This window comes from Magnolia sinica, chromosome 18 (genome assembly GCF_029962835.1).
Source record: "Magnolia sinica isolate HGM2019 chromosome 18, MsV1, whole genome shotgun sequence".
Classification (NCBI taxonomy): domain Eukaryota; kingdom Viridiplantae; phylum Streptophyta; class Magnoliopsida; order Magnoliales; family Magnoliaceae; genus Magnolia; species Magnolia sinica.
Window position 1 is genome coordinate 223,559 of NC_080590.1, and position 19,305 is coordinate 242,863.

Sequence of the window (19,305 nt, forward strand, 5' to 3'; positions counted from 1 at the left end):
AGATGTGGTTTGCAAATCCAGCCCATCCATTATGTGTGTCCCACTTGTCTGAGGGGTCAGACCAAGTTTCAGCAGCATTCAAAACTCATGTGGGCCCCACCAAGTGCTTTTATATATTTTAACGGTGTCTTCACATGATTTTAGATGGTATGGCCCACCTGAGTTCCGTATATGGCTGATTTTTGGGATATCCCATAATTTAGAGGGGACCCATCAAATGCACGGTGTTGATGGTCGACACGTATCACGATGGGGCCCACACAGCTCGACCTCACAGGAGCTTATCGTGAGGTTGAGCCCATAGTACCTTTTTCCATATATATATATATATAGGATAAAGCAGGATCATAATATTATACTATAATATAATATGTAAAACTATAAAGTGATAGAGTATCATAACTAATACTTATTTAAATCATAAAATCTCGTTATAAATAAATTTAATTCTAAAAGGAAGAAAGCCCTATAACATAAAGAGCTTTTGAATGTCCCGTATTAAGCATCGCTTTCCAGAGGGAGATGTGTCAGCATATGGAGTCCACCTAGGGGACAGTTTGCGTCTCCCGTGGTGTGACTTGTTTGTATCTCATCTCTCATAAACTTTTTGATTTAGAAGATCAATAAAATTAAGGTCAAGTTCAATGAGTGGGTTTCCATTAAGGTAAATCGTAGCCACTGAATTCAAGTTGTTTTTTATATATAAAATTTTGGGATTATAAAAAGGGTATTCCTTAAGGTTAATCACAATTATAATACACACACACACACACACACACACTAATTATAGTAAAGAAATTAGCCACATTGAGATAAATGAGTTTTCAATTGCGATAACTATTGAACCATTTGGTAATGTATACTAAGGGCGAGTTTGGGTGCCCTAGTTTGGACATGTTTGGGTTGTATAAAACGCACAAAACATCGTAAATGTTGTTTGGTAATCATGCTTCTTGTATTGAATTCTCATCATTGGAAAACCTGTGTTATCAAGTCCCTTATTGCAGGCTATTGTACAGATGAATCCATTGCTTGATTCAGTCACACTTCGTCTCTGCATTGTGATGATCGATGCACTAATCTAGATTTACAATTATATTTTTTTGAACATACCTATCTTTTCACTAGATGGGCCGTATTTTGGATTACGCTTATCTTATTTAGGTTTTGTACGTATGTTAGCTGTATATTGTATGGCTAGTTTTTGGACATTGGTAATTGGAAGCTACCCTATGTGCGTTGGGACGGAGATAGTCCGTACATTGCAGTAGTTTACAGGGGCTGAAATGGACTCCTATGTTTGTGAACACTAATTTACAAGTATGGTATAGATTGTTGTATAGGTTGATATTATATGGTAGTGGATGGTACATGTTTTATATCATAATTTGCGAATCTCACACACACACACGCACGCACACACATTTCCGCTTCCTTGTTATACATAAAACTTTTGACAAATCATTTTTGACGAATAATTAACCAAAACAAAATAATCACTCTACTTCAAACTGTACCACTTACATTTTCTTCCCACAGCATGATATGTCTTCTCATGTTCCCATCTCCATATTCATAATACATATGTTAAATGTTAAATTTATTTTTTCCTGTAATATGATTGCGACTTATTATGTGTATAGTTGAAAGATAAGGCATAAATATTTGACACAGGGATGAACGTGATGAGGTCGATTATCGTCTTCCTCGAGGATTACTACTCCAAATCCACAAAGCTTTTCTGGACTCCTCACAGAGACTTTTCGAATCCACGATGAAAGAAAGCAAGAAAATATAAATAAATTATAATAAATTTGAACTTTAATTAATCGACTAAAATAAACAAGTTCACAGTCTTTTAAATAGGGATACCAAACAATAGAAGAGAAATCATAAGTAAATTATAACTAAAACTCTCTAAAATTCGTAACTCACTATAAATAGTAAATTTACTTTTATGGTAAGTGTCCTATGTGGTTTAACCACTTTATTCTCCTAATTATTCTAAGCACTTTTCATGTTGGACAAAACTCCTAAAGCCTAACGGATGAAGAGTTACAATCAAACTAAAACTTACTATTTATAGTAAAAATGAAACTAAACATAGAATTCGCCCGTTGATATGATGGAATCTCATAAATTCGGCGTGGGTAACTCGGCATAGCTAGGTTGGTTGGCTAAAGTAGCTCGTCCTACCCCAAAATCATATATGGTACGTCGAGTAACTCATTTTGATTTGCGAGATATGCTTGTTTTAAGGTTCTGACGGTCTTAATGACTTCTGCCTTTGATTGGGCCTTTTCTGATCCATTATGGACATGAAAGAGTCCGTGACCCACTCTACATCAGTCCCTTTCACTTCAAAAGAACTTGTCCTCGAGTTCTCGTACTGCTTCGGTTCATGATATTCGGTCTGGTGCGCGGTAGAGATACCCAGATCAAAAGTTATGATCAATTTACAGTCCATTTCCTTTTGGTCCAACCATCCTAGGAATGTATCTATGACACATTTTTACATTAGACCCCTTCAATTGGAAAAAACTCATCATCGAGTTACTCAAGGAACTTCGTGCATAATTATGAGATAACTTTTGATGCTGATGTTTATTCCCTTTTTTTTTTTTTTGGGTACTTGCATTAGGCTCTTGAGCTGACATAATAGATGTACTTATGCTTTCCTTTACTTGACTAGTATCGATCGATTCCTTCACTTTTGCCTTCAAGATCTCATATTCTTTCTGATAATGTGGGTAATTAGGTAGACTTGCCTCTAAGACAAGATTAATGTGGTTTTGTATATCTTATATGAGAGGCAATTTATTAGGGAGTTCATCAAGCATAGTCACCTTGAAATTCTTCAACACTGGTTTTAAATTCCTGGAGATGTTTGCAGGCTCCATGTATTCTTTCTTTTCAATTAATGCATATATATTTCCTGTTTCCTTATGTTGTTTAACAAAAGGCTGTTCAGTTGTGAGAGATTGTTCCTCAGCTTTAGAAATCTTGAGCTGGTTTTCCGTTTTCATTGAAAGGATGCCAATCTTTCTACCATCTTTAGTAATTTTAAATACGTTATCCTGACCTTTATGCATAGCAATAGCATCAATATTATTTTGCCATGGTCGACCAAGTAATATATGACAAACTTCCATGTCGACTACGTCACAAAGTATAGTTGATCCTTATAACTTTTACCAATTGAAAACGAGATAGTGCATTGTTTGGTTACCTCTGTTTTGTTGACCTCGTTGATAATCTAATCGTTTACAGAGATGGATGCCTTTCTATTTTCAGTTGTAACTTTTCCATTATTTTTCAACACGAGATTCTCACTGCTCCTCACATCGATGATCACATTACAAACTTTTTGGCTTACATGTACCTCGTTTGAAAGATGTTGTCTCGTTGTAAATCTATTTATACCCTCAGCATGTATAACGATTTCATCACAATCAAAGTGGTAGCCCGCGATTTGCCATAATCTGATGGTGCTCTGCAGAATTTGGGGTTGTGTCGTGCAGCGATCACGAGTGGTTGAGCATTACTTCGAGCTCGGGGCGGAATTAACATATTTGCAATACGGTTTAGGGTTGCCTGCAACCCTTGTATGGTCAACTGACTCTCCCAATGAAAAGCTTCAATTCTTTCCAAAAGATAATGGGTTCCTAGATCACCGTCCACAGGATTTTGGCTCATACCTTCGTTGTTTGTCATCGGCACGAGGGGAATCCTCGCTTTAATAATTGACGAAGGGATGAACGTGACAAGGTCAATCACTGTCTTCCTTAAGGATAACTACTCCGAATCCACGGAGCTTTTCTAGACTCCTCACAGAGACTTCTCGAATCCACGACGAAAGAAAATAAAAAAAAAAAAATAAATTATAATAAATTCAAAATTTAATTGATCGATTGAAATAAATAAGTTTAGAGTCTTTTAAATAGGGATACCAAACAATATAAGAGAAATCATAAGCAAATTATAACTAAAACTCTCTAAAATTCATAACTTACTATAAATAGTAAATTTACTTTTATAGTAAGTGTCCTATGTGGATCAACCACTCTATTCTCCTAATTATTCTAAGCAATTTTCATGCTGGACACAATTCCTAAAGCCCAACTGATGAAGAGTTATAATCAAACTAAAACTCACTATTTATAGTAAAAACGGAACTAAACATGAAATTCGCCGGTTGAAATGATGGAATCTCACAAATTTAGCATGGGCAACCTGGCAGCCAGGTTGGTTGGCTAAAGTAGGTTGTCCTACCCCAAAATCATATATGGTACGTCGAGTAACTCATTCTGATTTGCGAGATATGCATGTTTTAAGGTTATGATGGTCTTGATGATTTCTACCTCTGACAGGGCCTTCTCTGATCCATCCTGGACATAAAAGTGTCCATGACCTGCTCTACATCAGTATTGTGTCGTAACTATAGGGCAGAGAGGAAGGATATTTGAGGATTGGATGGATTGTCAACAACAAATGATCTTTTTTTTGAGATGCAGTTATTAAGCAAACAAGTGATATAGTGATCCATTGGCTGCTTGGCAACGCCATTTTCAAAAAAACAATCTCGTACACACCAATACCAGTGGGAGGATATGTGAGAATCATTTCACGCTAAGTGGTGCGCACGCTACGACAACATCATCAGTGTTTCCACACCTAGGGATTCAGGAGCTATTTGCTCATGTGAACTGGACACATCAGTTGGTGGCGTTACAAACGCCGGTTGCGAGCAACTTGAGCCTTATGGCGACCCATTAGGAGATTTGGATATGGTCCTTGCTGCTTTTGCTTTTTACGTCCTTTTTTTTCTTTTCTTTTTTTTCACGAAGTTTCATTGGTATCTTCTTTACATGGTATTTTGGTTCATTTTTTGTTGTTTATTCTTAGACTACAACCCATTATTTGCATGCAAATTTATTTCCACCAATAGTAACAGATGGATTTAGTGATACAGTAATTCATCCGAAAAACAAGGGATCGTAGAGGTTGGACGGTGTGGATTTCAGACCACAATAGGACATGTTTCTAAAAATCATGCATATCCTAAACTCACGCAGGAGACAGTTGGGATTGAACGCACATCGGTGACAAGAGTTTTTGTATTAGGATGATATTTGATCGTATAGTGGTATTAATTATATGAACGGTTTGGATTGCATATAAACAAAGTCGTCTGCTTCAGGAAAGTTGTAACGTACGGTGGACGTTACTGTTTCCCAATTTTTTGCTTGGTGTGGCCCACCTGGATTTTGCATCTACTTGATTTTTATAATGATATCATAATGTGATGTTTCAAAACAAATGACCATAGTGGTTTTATCACAGAAAGCTTTGTGGACCCCATACAGACCCGGGCATAGAGTGCAAGGGGTCACAGTCAATCCACTCCCGCCAATTAGAGAGCACCGTAACAGCAAAAAGAAAGTTACCCTCCAGTTCATGCTTAACCTAAACATTGAATGAACGGGTGTTGTGGTTGGGCTTAAACACGACAGTGCGGCGCTTGGATAAGTTCACCCAATACCATGCTATTTAATGATGTAAAAGACAAGTGGCCAATCTAAAAACGCCCTAATTAGCCTTGAATGCCAAGGTGGAAGGGCCATATCACAAGAATCTTCTCACTTGAAGTTCCAAATAAACAATCAAGGAGCATTTTATAGTTGGGAGTGGTCCATTGTTGTATACTTCTACTTAATTACCTATCATCCGGTTTGTGCATAGCTAATCCATTATTAGATGCAAAACAAAAATGGTCTAGATCACTTGGCTGTGGAAACCGTGCATGAGGCATCCTTGAGGGCAGAAATGGGATTGGTTGGGCCGAGCCTGGGATCCATGCTTGGTCTGCTAGTAAGCTACCTAGCTTAATCTTACCTATCCCACCACCCATGTATATAATCCTACACTATTCACTACTTCAATTGGAATTAATCACAAGAATGACTAAGTGAGTCATCGGCAACTTAGTTATATAGGTTGAACATGAGTTGTGACAATTCAGATTGGCTCATAATAATAATAAAGACTAAATAACATGCATTTTATGGATATAAGACTTATATTAGAGTGACTACCAACTCCAACCAACACACCAAGTACTGTATGTTTGTTTTTTCTTCTTTTTTTTTTGTTTATTTATTTATAGAACTATTTAAAATGCTTATATATATATGATGCATTTAATTATTGAATAGCCAACTTGTTTACATCGTTTAATCAGCTTGTCATGGCTGAACATTAAGTCGAGTGGACTTTTTCGAGTTTTGAAGTGTGCTCTATGCAAGGTTAATTTAGGCCAATTTAACAATTGGGTCTACCAACTCATGTACATGCTGTTCAAAGTCCCTAGCCTTCGTATCTAGCATTGACATACTTAAAGCAATGTGGGGCAGACCAACCCCACCTATTTTCACCTCTACATGTCATATCATTCCTCCACCAAGTTCGCCATTTGAATTCTTCACCGCTTGATTTTCACCTGTGCATTGCTTGAGAGGAGAAATCTTCCACCTGTTAAAATAAATAGTATACACGTTGAGCGCTTTAAAGTTTCGGTCACTATAACGTGAATAATGTGGTAATGAGTTGGCTCAACGATGATTATTGTACCCCTGAAAGCGAGTCAATTGCCCACTTGACTGCATGTGTGAGGTTGTTGTTGAGGTCAAAATCTGGATCACCCTCTGCTCCGTGTGGCGAACCTTCGACGAACCCTTACCCTGCACAAAGGGTGAGCAAAGGAGACCCTGACTAAGTCGGGGGACCCTCCGTTGCCTAAGTTAGGTCAAGGGAATCTGGGTCTAAGTAGAGAGGTAGAGGGAGGGTGCAAGATATTGCGTGCCTGTAGCAATAGGGTCCCCCGATATTTATACCTGTGGATTGGGTGGATCGTGTCCGTCAATCTCGGCATGATTTACTCAATCAGCGGGATAATAAAATCTTGGAGATATGGCCCGTAATCTGGAGATCGTGTGACACATCGAACGTATCTGCGAGCGAGACAGTCGGTTATATTCTCTTAAGGCAGTTTCCTAGTTTAGTTTGACATATGCCGCAACAACATTCTGCCCTAGCCTCGATTTGGGACATCCTTCTTCGGATGGAGATGTGGATGAGGACGAGAAGAGCCTTAGCTCAGATGTCCTTCTACTAATGAGGATGAGGACGAGGATGAGCCTCGGCTCGGATATCCCTCTTCTGATGAGGATGAGGACAAGGACGAGCCTTGGCTCGAATATCCCTCTTCTGATGACGACGAATACGAAGCCCTGGTTCAGGTTGTCGCTTCATCGATTGAAGCTTATCATGTTCGACCCAGGGTTCGACTCGAACGCCGTTCTCTTTCGTTATCTAGGGTATTCACGTCTGATCGGACTAAGAAGATGTTGTTCCTCAGAAATATAAGGGGCTTGGATCTTTCCATAACAGTTGTCATTGCATTCGACTATGTAAAAACAACATTATTTGAGGCAATTTAAGTTGGGTAGTGTCATTAATACAATAGTATGCATAACACTAATTGTTGGTACATTGAACACGAGATAATGAGATGGAATGCTTCCAGGTCCCATTATGGGAGTATATACTTACATGCACCTTGTCATAGGTTCTTGGACTTGAGGGTAAACATGAAGACCAATGAGTGACCTTGACACATGTTGTCTCTTACTGACGATGACTTATCCACATTTGAGGGGAAATGCATGTTCTGTACGAGTTCAATAATGAATCCATAGTTGAAAGTCTCATGTGTTGATTGCCATGGTGTGCGGCCTTTTGGGTACATAATAGTTTTTGTTAACATGATTTTTACGGTAGAAAAACATATGTTTTATAAGTTTGCGTTTTCTTTTGGTATTCTAAATCGCATACCCAACCTTTAAGATCGTCGGATGTAACTTGGGCGGACATGATAATAAGGTAATGATGATGATGTCGAAGGATGTATGAACAAATAAAAGTGACGAGGGATAGAGCTTGCATGCAAAGGCCTGTATGCGGGAGGCCCGTGAGTTTTAAGGCCTGTGAGAACTTTATAATTGCTTGCCCAAGGGATCCCATGCCCAAGTCTAGTAGACACACCCTCCCCTTTCTAGATTTGGACTAAAAATGTGGTCCATTGTCTGCGCTAGGGATACCTCTAGCTCAACATTCCAGTCATAACTGGAGCTGGGTAACGCCATTGGGTTGAGCCTGGGCTTAATGAATTTTAAGAGGGTCAAGACCGACCACAAGACAATGGGTTGTTGGTTAATTTAGCCCATAATTCCTTTTGCTTTTAGTAAATATTTTAAGCTTAGGCCGGTCCTAACTAGACACCTGACCACTCTCACTGATAAATGGAAGACAGATAAATAGTGCCAGCTAGTTTATGTAATCATAAAAAATAATCGGATCTCACTTTTTTTTTCTTTTCTTCCCTTCCTAATTACAGCTAAAACTAGCCATAGCATGCTAGCATATATAGCAATGATTTACTTGCTTAAAAGTCTCAAAGGACGTCATGGGCTACCTAAAGATAACACAAGCATGCTTTTATAACAACAACCTCGTTAAAGTGTGACCTGCTCTCTCACTATGCGTGGTGGATGAGTATGACCTCATAACATAAACAATGATGGATGTAAAGTAGTAGTGTCTTGAGTGGGCACCTGGCGTGCATGTTCTGTTTGAGACGAGAATAAAATGGGCCAACTTAGGACAAGACTTGTGACGTAAATTGCCTACTGATGCTATCATTAGAGAGGTAGCTATTAAATGGTATTTTGTTTGCCCTGTGATGATATATGTGTTTTATCCATGTAGCCCATCTATCTTTTAGACGATTTTCAGGCATGAGTCCGAAAATGAAGCAGATACAAATTACACCACAAGAAGACAAACAGTGATTAAATGCCCACCATTAAAAACTTCTTATGGCCTTTTGTAATGCTTATTTGCCATCGATGAAACACAAATTTCATCTTCATCCAAAACTTTTGTAGCCCCATGAAGTTTTTGACGGTGGCGTTCAATTACCACAACTTCTTGGTGTAGTCCACATGAGATTTTGGATTTACCTCATTTTATTTTATCATCTCTGAAATGATGGTGGGATTTGCAAAGCACAATCCTCGATGACGATGGTGCGATGGTTTAGGTAGATATCCATGCCTCAGTGTTCACATATGCACCGCTAGCGAAAAAACCAAATCGAGACAGTTTGGATATCCAGACTGCCTGCCTGCCTGCCTGGATATGGTTATGCAGACGTGGGTCCATAAGCATAGCATTAACCAATCCGACCGTTTGAATCAGTTGCACACCTACAACGGGATTTGGCAATTACAACAAAAAGTAGAGAGTTCAGGGTTGTGCGAGTGAAAAACCAAAAAAAAAAAAAAAAAAAAAAACCAGATCACGAGTATTCTCTCTAAAGCGAATCAAGCCCGTCGGGGAAAAAGGAACAGAAAAAAAAGAAAAAGAAAAAGAAAAAAACGTTAAAGTTAGCGAGAAGTCTTAAACTTGCTGGTTGCATTTAGAATACCAGAAATTCACGATGGACCCCAGCGGTACATGTTAAAACAGCATAGTTTAAAAGCAAGGAATTAGAAAAATGGTGGTGAACTATCACCGTAGCACTTTCTTCTCTCCCCTTTTTTGGTAAAGGTCTTCTGCTGGTACGGCGCGATGGCTGGTACGCAGGCGCCAGAAATTGCCCCGAATTTACTACACCCTCTCTTCTTCTTCTTCTCGCTCCGATACCACCGCGAAATCGCCGCATCCGCATATACACCCAAACAAAAGCAATATGGCAGTCTCTGAGCTCTTTCTCCTCTTGCTTTCTAGGGTTTTATAACTCTCTCTCTCTCTCTCTCTCTCTCTCTCTCTTCTCCCGATGGAAATGCCTGGCCGTCGATCTAACTATTCTCTCCTCTCCCAATTCCCCGACGATCTTCAGCAACAGCAATCCAAATTCCCCGCACCACCAGCAGCAGCTGCTGCGCCCTTCTACGAATCTCTGTCTGGAGAAAAGAATAAGCAGAAGCCCGACAGGCCATTCGATTGGCCCCCAATCGATGGCGGGGACCACCGCCGGGTCGGATCGTTCTTCCCACCGTCGATCGGCCTGCAGCGCCAGTCCAGCGGCAGCAGCTTTGGGGAGAGCTCACTCTCCGGGGAATACTATGTCTCAACTCTGTCCACCGCCAACGATCCCGACCTCTTCCCGCAGCTGCTGCCTCCTGAGGATGGGTTCAAGACGGGTGCGGATGCACGGCTGAAGGCTGTCGACGCTGCGGCAGCAGCGGGGTCATCATCGTCCAAGAGCCGGGCACAGCAGACCGAGGAAAGCTACCAGCTGCAGCTTGCTCTTGCACTCCGCCTCTCATCAGAGGCGACCTGTGCTGACGACCCGAATTTCCTTTGCCCAGGCTCAGAGGACTCATCGATTGGATCTCCAATCGCCTCCTCAGAGTCTGTTTCTCATCGTTTTTGGGTATGATATCTATTTCATTGGCAGAAGTTCTGATTTCTTTTCTTTAGTATGAAAATTTTAGATACAGTGAAACTAAAATACATCATATCATTGCTGCTGAGTTTGTCTCTACTGGTGTTTGGATGTTTTGGGGTTAATTGGAGTCCATGTAAAATTACAGCATTTGGGTTGCCTCCTGAAATATTCTTTTGGGGCAGAGTTGGAACAGAATTAGCCCGCTCCAGTCACAATGAGGAAATCACTTCCTAAATTACAATCATGGTGTTTTTTGGCTCCATCTAGGATGAAACTCATCGAATTGCAATTAGGGGTTTGGTTGTCATGATGCAAAATAGAGCCACCTCACAATGCTTATTTCTTCCACATTGAATCAGACCATTTCAGCTAAGTTCAGTTGAGCATCCAAATGCACCCTTAATCTTGTAGAAACCAGAATTGGAGAGCATCTGAACAATTAGCGTGTGGGAAATAATTCATTTTTATATTACCTGTATTCCATTGCATCATTCTTCAATCAGCGAGATGAAATGGCCATCAAAACCTGTTACATACCTGAACACACCATTTCAAAGGGGGAAATGGGATTGTTGTCCAACACATGTTGGGTACACAAGTCCATGCTGTACCCAATCCAAGCATGTTTCCTTTTCAATTGCAAACCAATTTATCCGGTCTTTCAGTAGATCTTCCAAAAGCTGATGGTGGATGTTTGTGTGGAGAGAGAGTCATAGCTGGATTGGTAGATTTTTTGGATCTTCTCTTCTAGAAGGAGAAAAACCTGAAAAATCAACCTGCCAAAAAAAAAAAAAAACAAAACAAAACAGTTATCCGTTTCTTTTCTTCTTTTTCATCCACCCTATGATAGCAAGGTGGATCATCTTTCAAAAAGGGAATCAAGCTCGCTCGCATTGTCTCTCGCGGTAGGTGGGGAAGAGGTAGAGAGGGACAAGATGGAAGAGACGTTGGGCGTAACTCCTATTCATGCTACGGTTGGAAGATCTGAAGGTTTGCCACGGCCCATGGCTGCAAGCAGAGGAGGTCCATGATGCTAGGGTTATTCCAGAAGATCCTAATGCGATTCTGTTGTCTCTAGAGGACTTCGATTGGACCTATGATATTATTAACAAGGTAGGGAAAAAGCTGGGTATGTCGTTTCAAGCAAGAGATGATGACGCAGTGGCTCTTTTCCTTCACATAGAGCATAGAGGGAACAATTTCCACAACCAGGTCCCGAGACGTACAAGTAGAGGGCAATGGGACCTTTTGAGACTGGAAAGCTCGGTGAACTACGATGCGGGCAACAAGCCGAAAGGGCTGAACAAGGGAAGGAGGGCAAAGCCAATTTCTTGATGAAGATTCTCAGTTGGAATGTTAGGGGCTCGGGGGATCGGGCCAAAAGATTTCAGATAAGAGCTATGTGCAAGAATTTGAAGGTTCAAATTAATTCTCTCCAAGAAACCAAATCCTTGTCTTTTAGTTGCTTCGATCTGGAGTCAATTTGGGGGCAGAATCCTAAAGATTTCGTTTGCTTGGATGCGGTTGGCTCTTCGGGGGGGATTGTTGTGGCTTGGAATTCAGAATTATGGAGAAAGGAGGACTTTTGGAGTGGGGAGTTCTCGATTTCAGTGGTGTTGGTTGAAATCTCTACGGGATTCAAATCACTCTTCTCAAGCATGTATGGTCCGTGTAGACCGAATAGAAGATCAACCTTTTGGGAGGAACTGCAATCGATTTCAGCCAGGTGGTTTGGTCCTTGGTGCTTAGGGGGAGACTTCAATGTTATTTGTTTCAACCATGAGAGAACCACATTGCTAGGATCTCCAAAAGTATGCGAGACTTCTCCTCTTGGATCCAGCAGGCTAAGCTGGTTGATTTACTGATGTCGGGGGCCTTGTTCACTTGGTCGAATGGTTGGAATCCTCCAATGATGTCGCGTTTGGACAGGTTTTTGGTGTTGGCTGATTGGATTTCAAAGTTTCGTTTGGCAAATATTCAAGCCCTTCCCAGGATTTCCTCATACCATAGTCTTATTGTTCTGCAGGCCTCTAATGAGAGCTGGGGCCTGAGACCTTTTCAGTTTGAATTGATGTGGTTGGAGGCTGAGGGCTTCAAGGACCCGGTTTCATGTTGGTGGAGCTCCTTTCACATCAAGGAGGAAGGGGGTGAGGCTACCCTCGAGGAGATTGGCATGCGAGCAAAGTTGGAGATGGAGTATTCCAAATTCTTGAAGGAGGAAGAAATCAAGTGGAGACAATAGTAGCGAGCAGTATGGCTCAAAGAAGGTGATAATAACATGAGATTCTTCCATAACGTTGCATCCGCAAGGGATAGATGTAACAGGATCTCTTCTCTAGTAATTAAGGGCATATTTTTGGATAAGAAGGACGATATTTGTGATGATATTGTTGGGTTTTATCATATACTTCTTTCCTCGGATTGTTGGTCCGGACCAAGGTTGGATGAATCTCCTCCATTTTGCGGAGCTTTCGATTGAACACGCAGATGCTTTGGAATCCCTCTTTTTTGAAGAAGTAAAGGTGGTCGTGGACTGTTTAGGGAGAGACAAGGCCCTTGGTTCGGATGGGTACCCCATGGCCTTCTTCCAGATCTTTTGGGATATGGTGAAGAGGGATCTGATGGATTTTCTAGATGATTTTCATGCAGATGGCTTTATTTCGTCAGAGCTGGGCGCTTCTTTTATAACGCTAATTAGTAATCCCTAAGCTTGAAAGCGCAGATGAACTCAAGGACTTTCACCCTATCAGTCTTATAGGCAACCCCTACAAGATTCTTGCCAAAGTTTTAGCTTCTAAATTCAAGAAGGTTGTGGAGAAGGTCATATCTTCGAATCAAGGGGCTTTCATAGAAGACATGCATATTTTGGATATGGCTTTGATTGCGCATGAGTGCCTAGATGCTAGGTATAGATAGAAAAAGGTAGGGGTGATTTGCAATCTGGATATGGAAAAGGCTTACGATCACGTGGAGTGGGATTTCTTGGATTATATTCTAGGTCGGATGGGCTGCGGCTTTAAATGTAGGGAGTGGATTCACTCTTGCGGAGAATTGGCGTCTTTCTCAGTTTTAGTGAATGGATCCTCTAAAGGCTTCTTTAAGGCTTTGCAAGGCCTTAGACAAGGGGAGCCTTTGTCCCCTATATCTTTTTGGTTATCGCAGAAGCTTTCAGTCGTATGTTGGCCCGAGCTCAAGAAGTGGGTCTTTTCTTTGGTTTCCTGGTTGGAAAGGCTTCGATTTTGGCTTCTCATCTACAGTTTGTGGATGATATGCCTATTTTCTGTGACGCAGATCTAGTCAAGGTGGAAGATTCGAGGAGAGACATCATTTGCTTTAAAGCAGTTTCTAGGCTGAAAATCAATGTGTTGAAATGCGAATATTTGGGAGTTGATGTGTCGGAGGAGAAGCTTTCTAGTCTAGCGTGCTCTTTTGGTTGCAAGGTTGGATCGCTTCCTTCTTCATACTCAGGCCTTCCACTCTATATTGGGAGGCCAACTATCCATCTATGGGACAAGGTGGTGTAATGAATAGAGAATACTCTTTGAATGGGGAAGCCACTCTATATCTCTTGGAGGCCGGATTACTTTGATCAAATCGGCATTTTTGAACATGCCCCTTTACTTTGTCTCTATTAAAGTGCCCTCAAGCGGTGTTAGCAAGGCTGGAAAAACTTAGAAGAGATTTCCTATGGGGAGATTCGGAAGAAGGATTTGAGTTTCATTTGTTGAAATTGGAGGAGGTTTGTAAGCCTCTCCACCGAGGCGGGGTAGGGTTGCAACCACTTAAAATCATGAATTCGACCCTTCTCAGTAAATGGCTTTGGAGATTTGGTACGGAAGAAGACAGCCTGTGGTGACAAGTTATCTCCTCTTAGTGTTCCCTTTGTCAACAAAATGTCGATATTATCGCCAATGTTGTCAAATAGCATATGCGATCCTGTGCGATTGCATATGCATGTGCGCATATGCGATCGCACAATCGCATATGCAGTTGCATTTTTTTTTTCTTGCATTTAAAAAAAAAATTAAAAAAAATTCAGAAAAATCAGAAAAAAATTAGAAAAATCAAAATAAATTATTATATGTCATTGGGACATGAAATTTAATTTAAGTAAAAAAAATAAAACCAACCAATTACATACATATGATAATGATACATTTACAAATTACAATATAGTTAACTTCTTAAATCTTAACAATTAACATTTTACATTTAACAATAACAAATATGAAATATGAAATATGAAATATCCATATTCAACATTCAACACTATATGTACATGATACAATACATAATATATCAAGTTATCAATATCAAGTTATCAAGTATCAACAATCAACAACATCAACATTAACACACTTAGACTTATGAGACAAGTATTAAACAAAATTAAGAAGTTATGTATTTATTATTTTATTTATCTAATCAATAATCATTAATCATATACATTGATCTAGCATCCATTGTGGCACATCACCACCAGGTCCACCACCACCACCACCACCATCATCATTATCATTCGAGTCATCTCCTTCTTCCACATACACTTCTTCTTCTTCCTTTTCTTCATCATCTGTACGTACTAATACTTCATCAGCATCCAATGGTGGATGATCTTCAGCTTAATCATCATTATCGCCTTCTCCTTCGTCAATCTCCTCAATCTCATTAACGGGTTGACGGCTACTACTCGCCCCCCGGCTCCCCCCCGTCTTTCGCCTTCGAGTGGTACTACTACCTTCACCAGGTGTCGATCCATATGCGGCATCTTCAACTTGTGCCCATGTCAGCTCCTCTCCAGCAAATACCGAGTCCTCCGTCTCTACGAGCCACTCGTTATCTGCATCTAACTCGTCTAAGCAGATAGGGTCAAAGAAACTGGGCTTTTCTTTCCTACTTTGGAATCTTTCTCCCAATTTTTGATTGTATTGAACGAAAACCAAGTCGTTGAGCTTTTTTTGCTCAAGGCGATTCCTTTTCTTGGTATGAATCTGCAAGAAAGAAAGCGCATTTGGCATTAGTTATTTAGGTAATTAATTTAGCTTAGGCCACTAAAAAATTAAAGTTTACAAAAAAAACAAAACAATTACTAAACATTCTAAACTTATTGCCTCGAACGTGCTCCAATTGCGCTCGCAACCACTGGCAGAACACGTGAGTCCAAGAATCTTCATAGCCAGCTTCTTTAGAGCTGGATCCTTCCTTTTCGGGTCCACTTCATAGGTAGCCCACCAGTTAGCTGAGAAAAACAGTTTAAGTATAAGTTAAATGTCTTAGTCTCTTAGCGACACTTTGTAGAAAAACTTTTTGTAAGAGTTCAGTACACAGTTGACAGTACACTAACATTCATTCATAGAAGTATTTACTGGGTAATTTCATTGTCCGATGTCTTATTACGATATCCCTTGAGAATATCCCTTCACTTTTTGTGTAGAAGTCCAGCAAAGTTGAGATCTTGTCCAGTTCTCCTCTATCTGGAATCATTCTTTCCAAGACATCAATAAATCCAACCATATGCATAGTTAGTGCTTCTGTTGGATCAGCAGAAGTGAATAAACGGGTTGAGTTAAGGATGTAAGCAGTCGAATACAATGGGGATGACATTTGGCTGCCCCATCTTCTATCCACAATATCAAAAATTGGCCTGTAATTACGGTCTCTATAGTTAAAATGGTTCATGCTCTTATTTTTCGCCTTCTCCATCGCATCATATATGTAGCCCATTGCGGGCTTCTCATCCCCGTCCACCAATCGCAACATAGTGACTAAGGGTTCGGATGATTTTAGTGCCTCTACCACTTGAGTCCAAAAACTTTGAGAAAAAATTGTTTGTTGAACCCGTTTCCCTTCAGCCTTCTTTGACCAAGGCCCACTTGTAAAATCGGCCGACACTACAAAACTTCTAAGTTCTGATTTCTTTGCATGTAGCCTTTGTAGTGTTAAAAAGGCTGTAGTGAAACGGGTGACTGCTGGACGTAGCAAGTTACCCCCAATGAATTTTCTCATTCGATTGAGAAGAAGGCGTGCTTGTACATAAAGACCGTGATTCTTCTAGCCCTTACAATTACATTTATAAATAATCTACCTATATCTTCTAACATAAGATCAATACAATGGGCCGCACAGGGGGGTCCAAAATAAATGTCGCATTTTCTCTATAAGAAGACGACCGACCATTACATACGAGACTGCGTTATCTGTAATTACTTGTATAACGTAGTCCTCACCTTTTTCTTCAACTGCACTATCTAGTAAGTTAAATAAATATTCTCCTGTGTGTGAATGACCCGACGCATCTACTGACTTTAAGAACATTGTCCCAGCTGGACAATTTACTAAAAACTTAATGAGAGACCGACCGGAACTATCAGTCCATCCACCGGCCATTAGTGAACAATCATATATTTTCCATGATTCCCTATATTCAGCTATGAAGGATTGTGTATATTCAACTTCAGTTTTTAGGCATGTCTCTCTCATTTCATGATATGAAGGAGGTTTAAGCCCAGGTCCAAATTGACCTATAGCCTCAATCATTACTTTGAAGCTTTTCGATAAAATGGCGTTGAAAGTAATACCGGTTTGGTAAAACCACTTAGCAATATATTGAATTGTGGTTTTCCTATCTTTTTGTTTATACCGGTTCTCTAAAGTTGTTTGAGCTGACCCTTTCCTTCCACCCCTTTGGTCGACCACATCCTCGGGGTGTGGTCTACACCATATATCTATGGGCCCATGCCCTTGGGCTCTTTTCAATGGTTGTACTTGTGGTCTAGACCGGCCTGTTGAAGTAGGAGGAGTGGGACTAGCTTCATCTATATTAACTACATTTATATCTTCATATGCATCTTGTTCCATATATTCCTCCTGACGTAGGGCACTATCGCATTTCTTTCTTGATTGTTTTTCCATATACTCCACGATCTCTCTTCGGATTTCTGGAGTAATTTTGTCGCATGCTTTTGCATTAAACCCCGATAAATGTGCAAGGTGTTGCATGTGCCTTGCAATGCCACCGGAACTCACATACCCACATAACTCATATACTATGTGAGTCTTTTTGGTAGCACTACGGTAGTGCCCATACTTCCAACCCGGGTCATTCGACTTGGGCTTCAAAGAGGAAGATTGGGAAGAAGACATTATGATGGTGGATGGTGGTGTGTGTATTAGCTCTAAAAAGTAACTAGCTAGCTACTAACTAGAAACTAGAAAGTAAAATACAAATAAGAAGAAAACTAAAGTAAAGTAAGAGATTAAGAAGAAGAACTAAGAAGTAAGAAAGAAGTAAATCTAAGAGAGTAAGTAAGAGTAAAGACTAAAGAGCCTAAAGAGATGGGACTTGGGGGGAGAGAGAGAGAGAGAGAGAGTTACACTTACACACTTACACTTGTAGAAACTAGAAAGGGAGAAGAAGAGGAAGAGAGAGAGAGTTGAGTTACACACTTACACTTGTAGAAAGGAAGAAGAAGAGGGAAAAGAAAATGAGAAAAAGAGAGAGTTGAGTTACACTTGTAGAGAGAGAGAGAGAGAGAGAGAGAGAGAGAGATTTACACACAAATAAAATTAAAATTACAAATCTAAAAGAGGTTCCCAACTTCCAACTTTCAACTTACAAATTCTTGTCTAAGTTGTCTACTTGTCTTCTCTTCACCTTTACCCCTTCACTTGAGTATTGATCTTGATTCTTGAATTCTTATTGTAACTTGTACTTGTAACTTGTTTGTAACTTGTAAGTTGTAACTTGTCACTTGTTAGTTGTAACTTCAAACTTGTAAGTTGTAACAACTAACAACTAACAACTAACAAAGTAACAAATCAATTAACAAACAAAATAAATAAATAAAATGATAGAAAGAAGTTGTTAGAATTAGAAACTTAGAAGTTAGAAAACTCAGTGGATGGAGATTGGAGAGGAGTGAGGAGTCTCTTGACTCTTGAATCTTGAATATGGATGGTATGATGTATCACGTATCTTGGATTCTTGATTCTTGATTCTTGTACCCTTTATTGATTCTTGAAAGTTGAAAGAAAAGAAAAGAAATATGGAAATGGAATATGGATGGAGAGGAGTGGATGTAGAATGTAGATTGTATTGTAGAGTGCTTAGAAGTTGGAATTAGAAATATGCAAGAGAGGATGTAGTAAGAGAAATAGAGAATAGAGAGAGTTTGAGCTTTTTTTGCATGTAAGAATGCTTAGAATGCATATTTATAGAGAAAAAATCCGGATTAAAAAAAGGTTAAAAAACGGTCAGAAATCTGACTGTTGGCCATTATGCGATCGCATATGCAGTATACGACAACATACATCACATATGCTGGCACATGTGGCATATGTGATCGCATATGTGCAGGGATTGCATATGCCACTGCCGCATATGCAATCGCCCCACAAATATGCGCATATGCGATCACATATTGGCATATGCGATCACATATTCGCATATGCGATCGCACATGACAACACTGATTATTGCCGATAATATTGGTGTCGCTAGTCTAGCGACACCGATACTCCAAATTTTCGTTTCTCTCCGGATTATCGGCGATATCGTCGATAATTTTGTGTTATTGTCGAGAATATCGACTGTAGCCACCGACCACATAACCTATTACAAGAAAACGGTAGCCAATGATCCCTTTTCTCGATAAATAGGTTAAAATCAAGAAATAAAATTGGAAGATAGCTTTGATTTCGCTATTTTTGTAAATATGCGAGAGTGATCTCATACCTGGTTGATCGAAACTCAGAAGTCGGAAGAATGTCTCGATCGACAACGCCGATGTTCG

At 40.0% G+C, this 19,305-nt stretch overlaps 2 protein-coding genes across 5 annotated transcripts in view; one reads left to right on the plus strand and one right to left on the minus strand.

The window, feature by feature from the left end:
- Positions 1–9,597: 9,597 nt before the first annotated feature.
- Positions 9,598–19,305, plus strand: part of LOC131233306 (serine/threonine-protein kinase CTR1) — a 43,550-nt gene continuing 33,842 nt past the window's right edge. For 3 of the 4 annotated variants that reach the window (XR_009165163.1, XR_009165164.1, XM_058229964.1), the window contains exon 1: positions 9,607–10,498. Coding sequence is in view for 2 of the 4 variants with exons in the window: in XM_058229964.1 (XP_058085947.1) it covers positions 9,899–10,498 (600 nt within the window). In the remaining 2 variants the exon portion in view is untranslated. Of the gene's footprint in view, positions 10,499–19,305 lie in introns of all 4 variants that reach the window. The other variant, XM_058229965.1, reaches the window with a different exon arrangement.
- On the minus strand, positions 14,895–16,223 carry LOC131233307 (uncharacterized). The gene is made up of 3 exons (XM_058229966.1): positions 15,880–16,223; positions 15,609–15,752; positions 14,895–15,492 (listed from the first exon to the last, which is right to left on the minus strand). Coding segments are annotated over exons 1-3 (483 nt in total). The 5' UTR covers positions 16,217–16,223; the 3' UTR covers positions 14,895–15,490.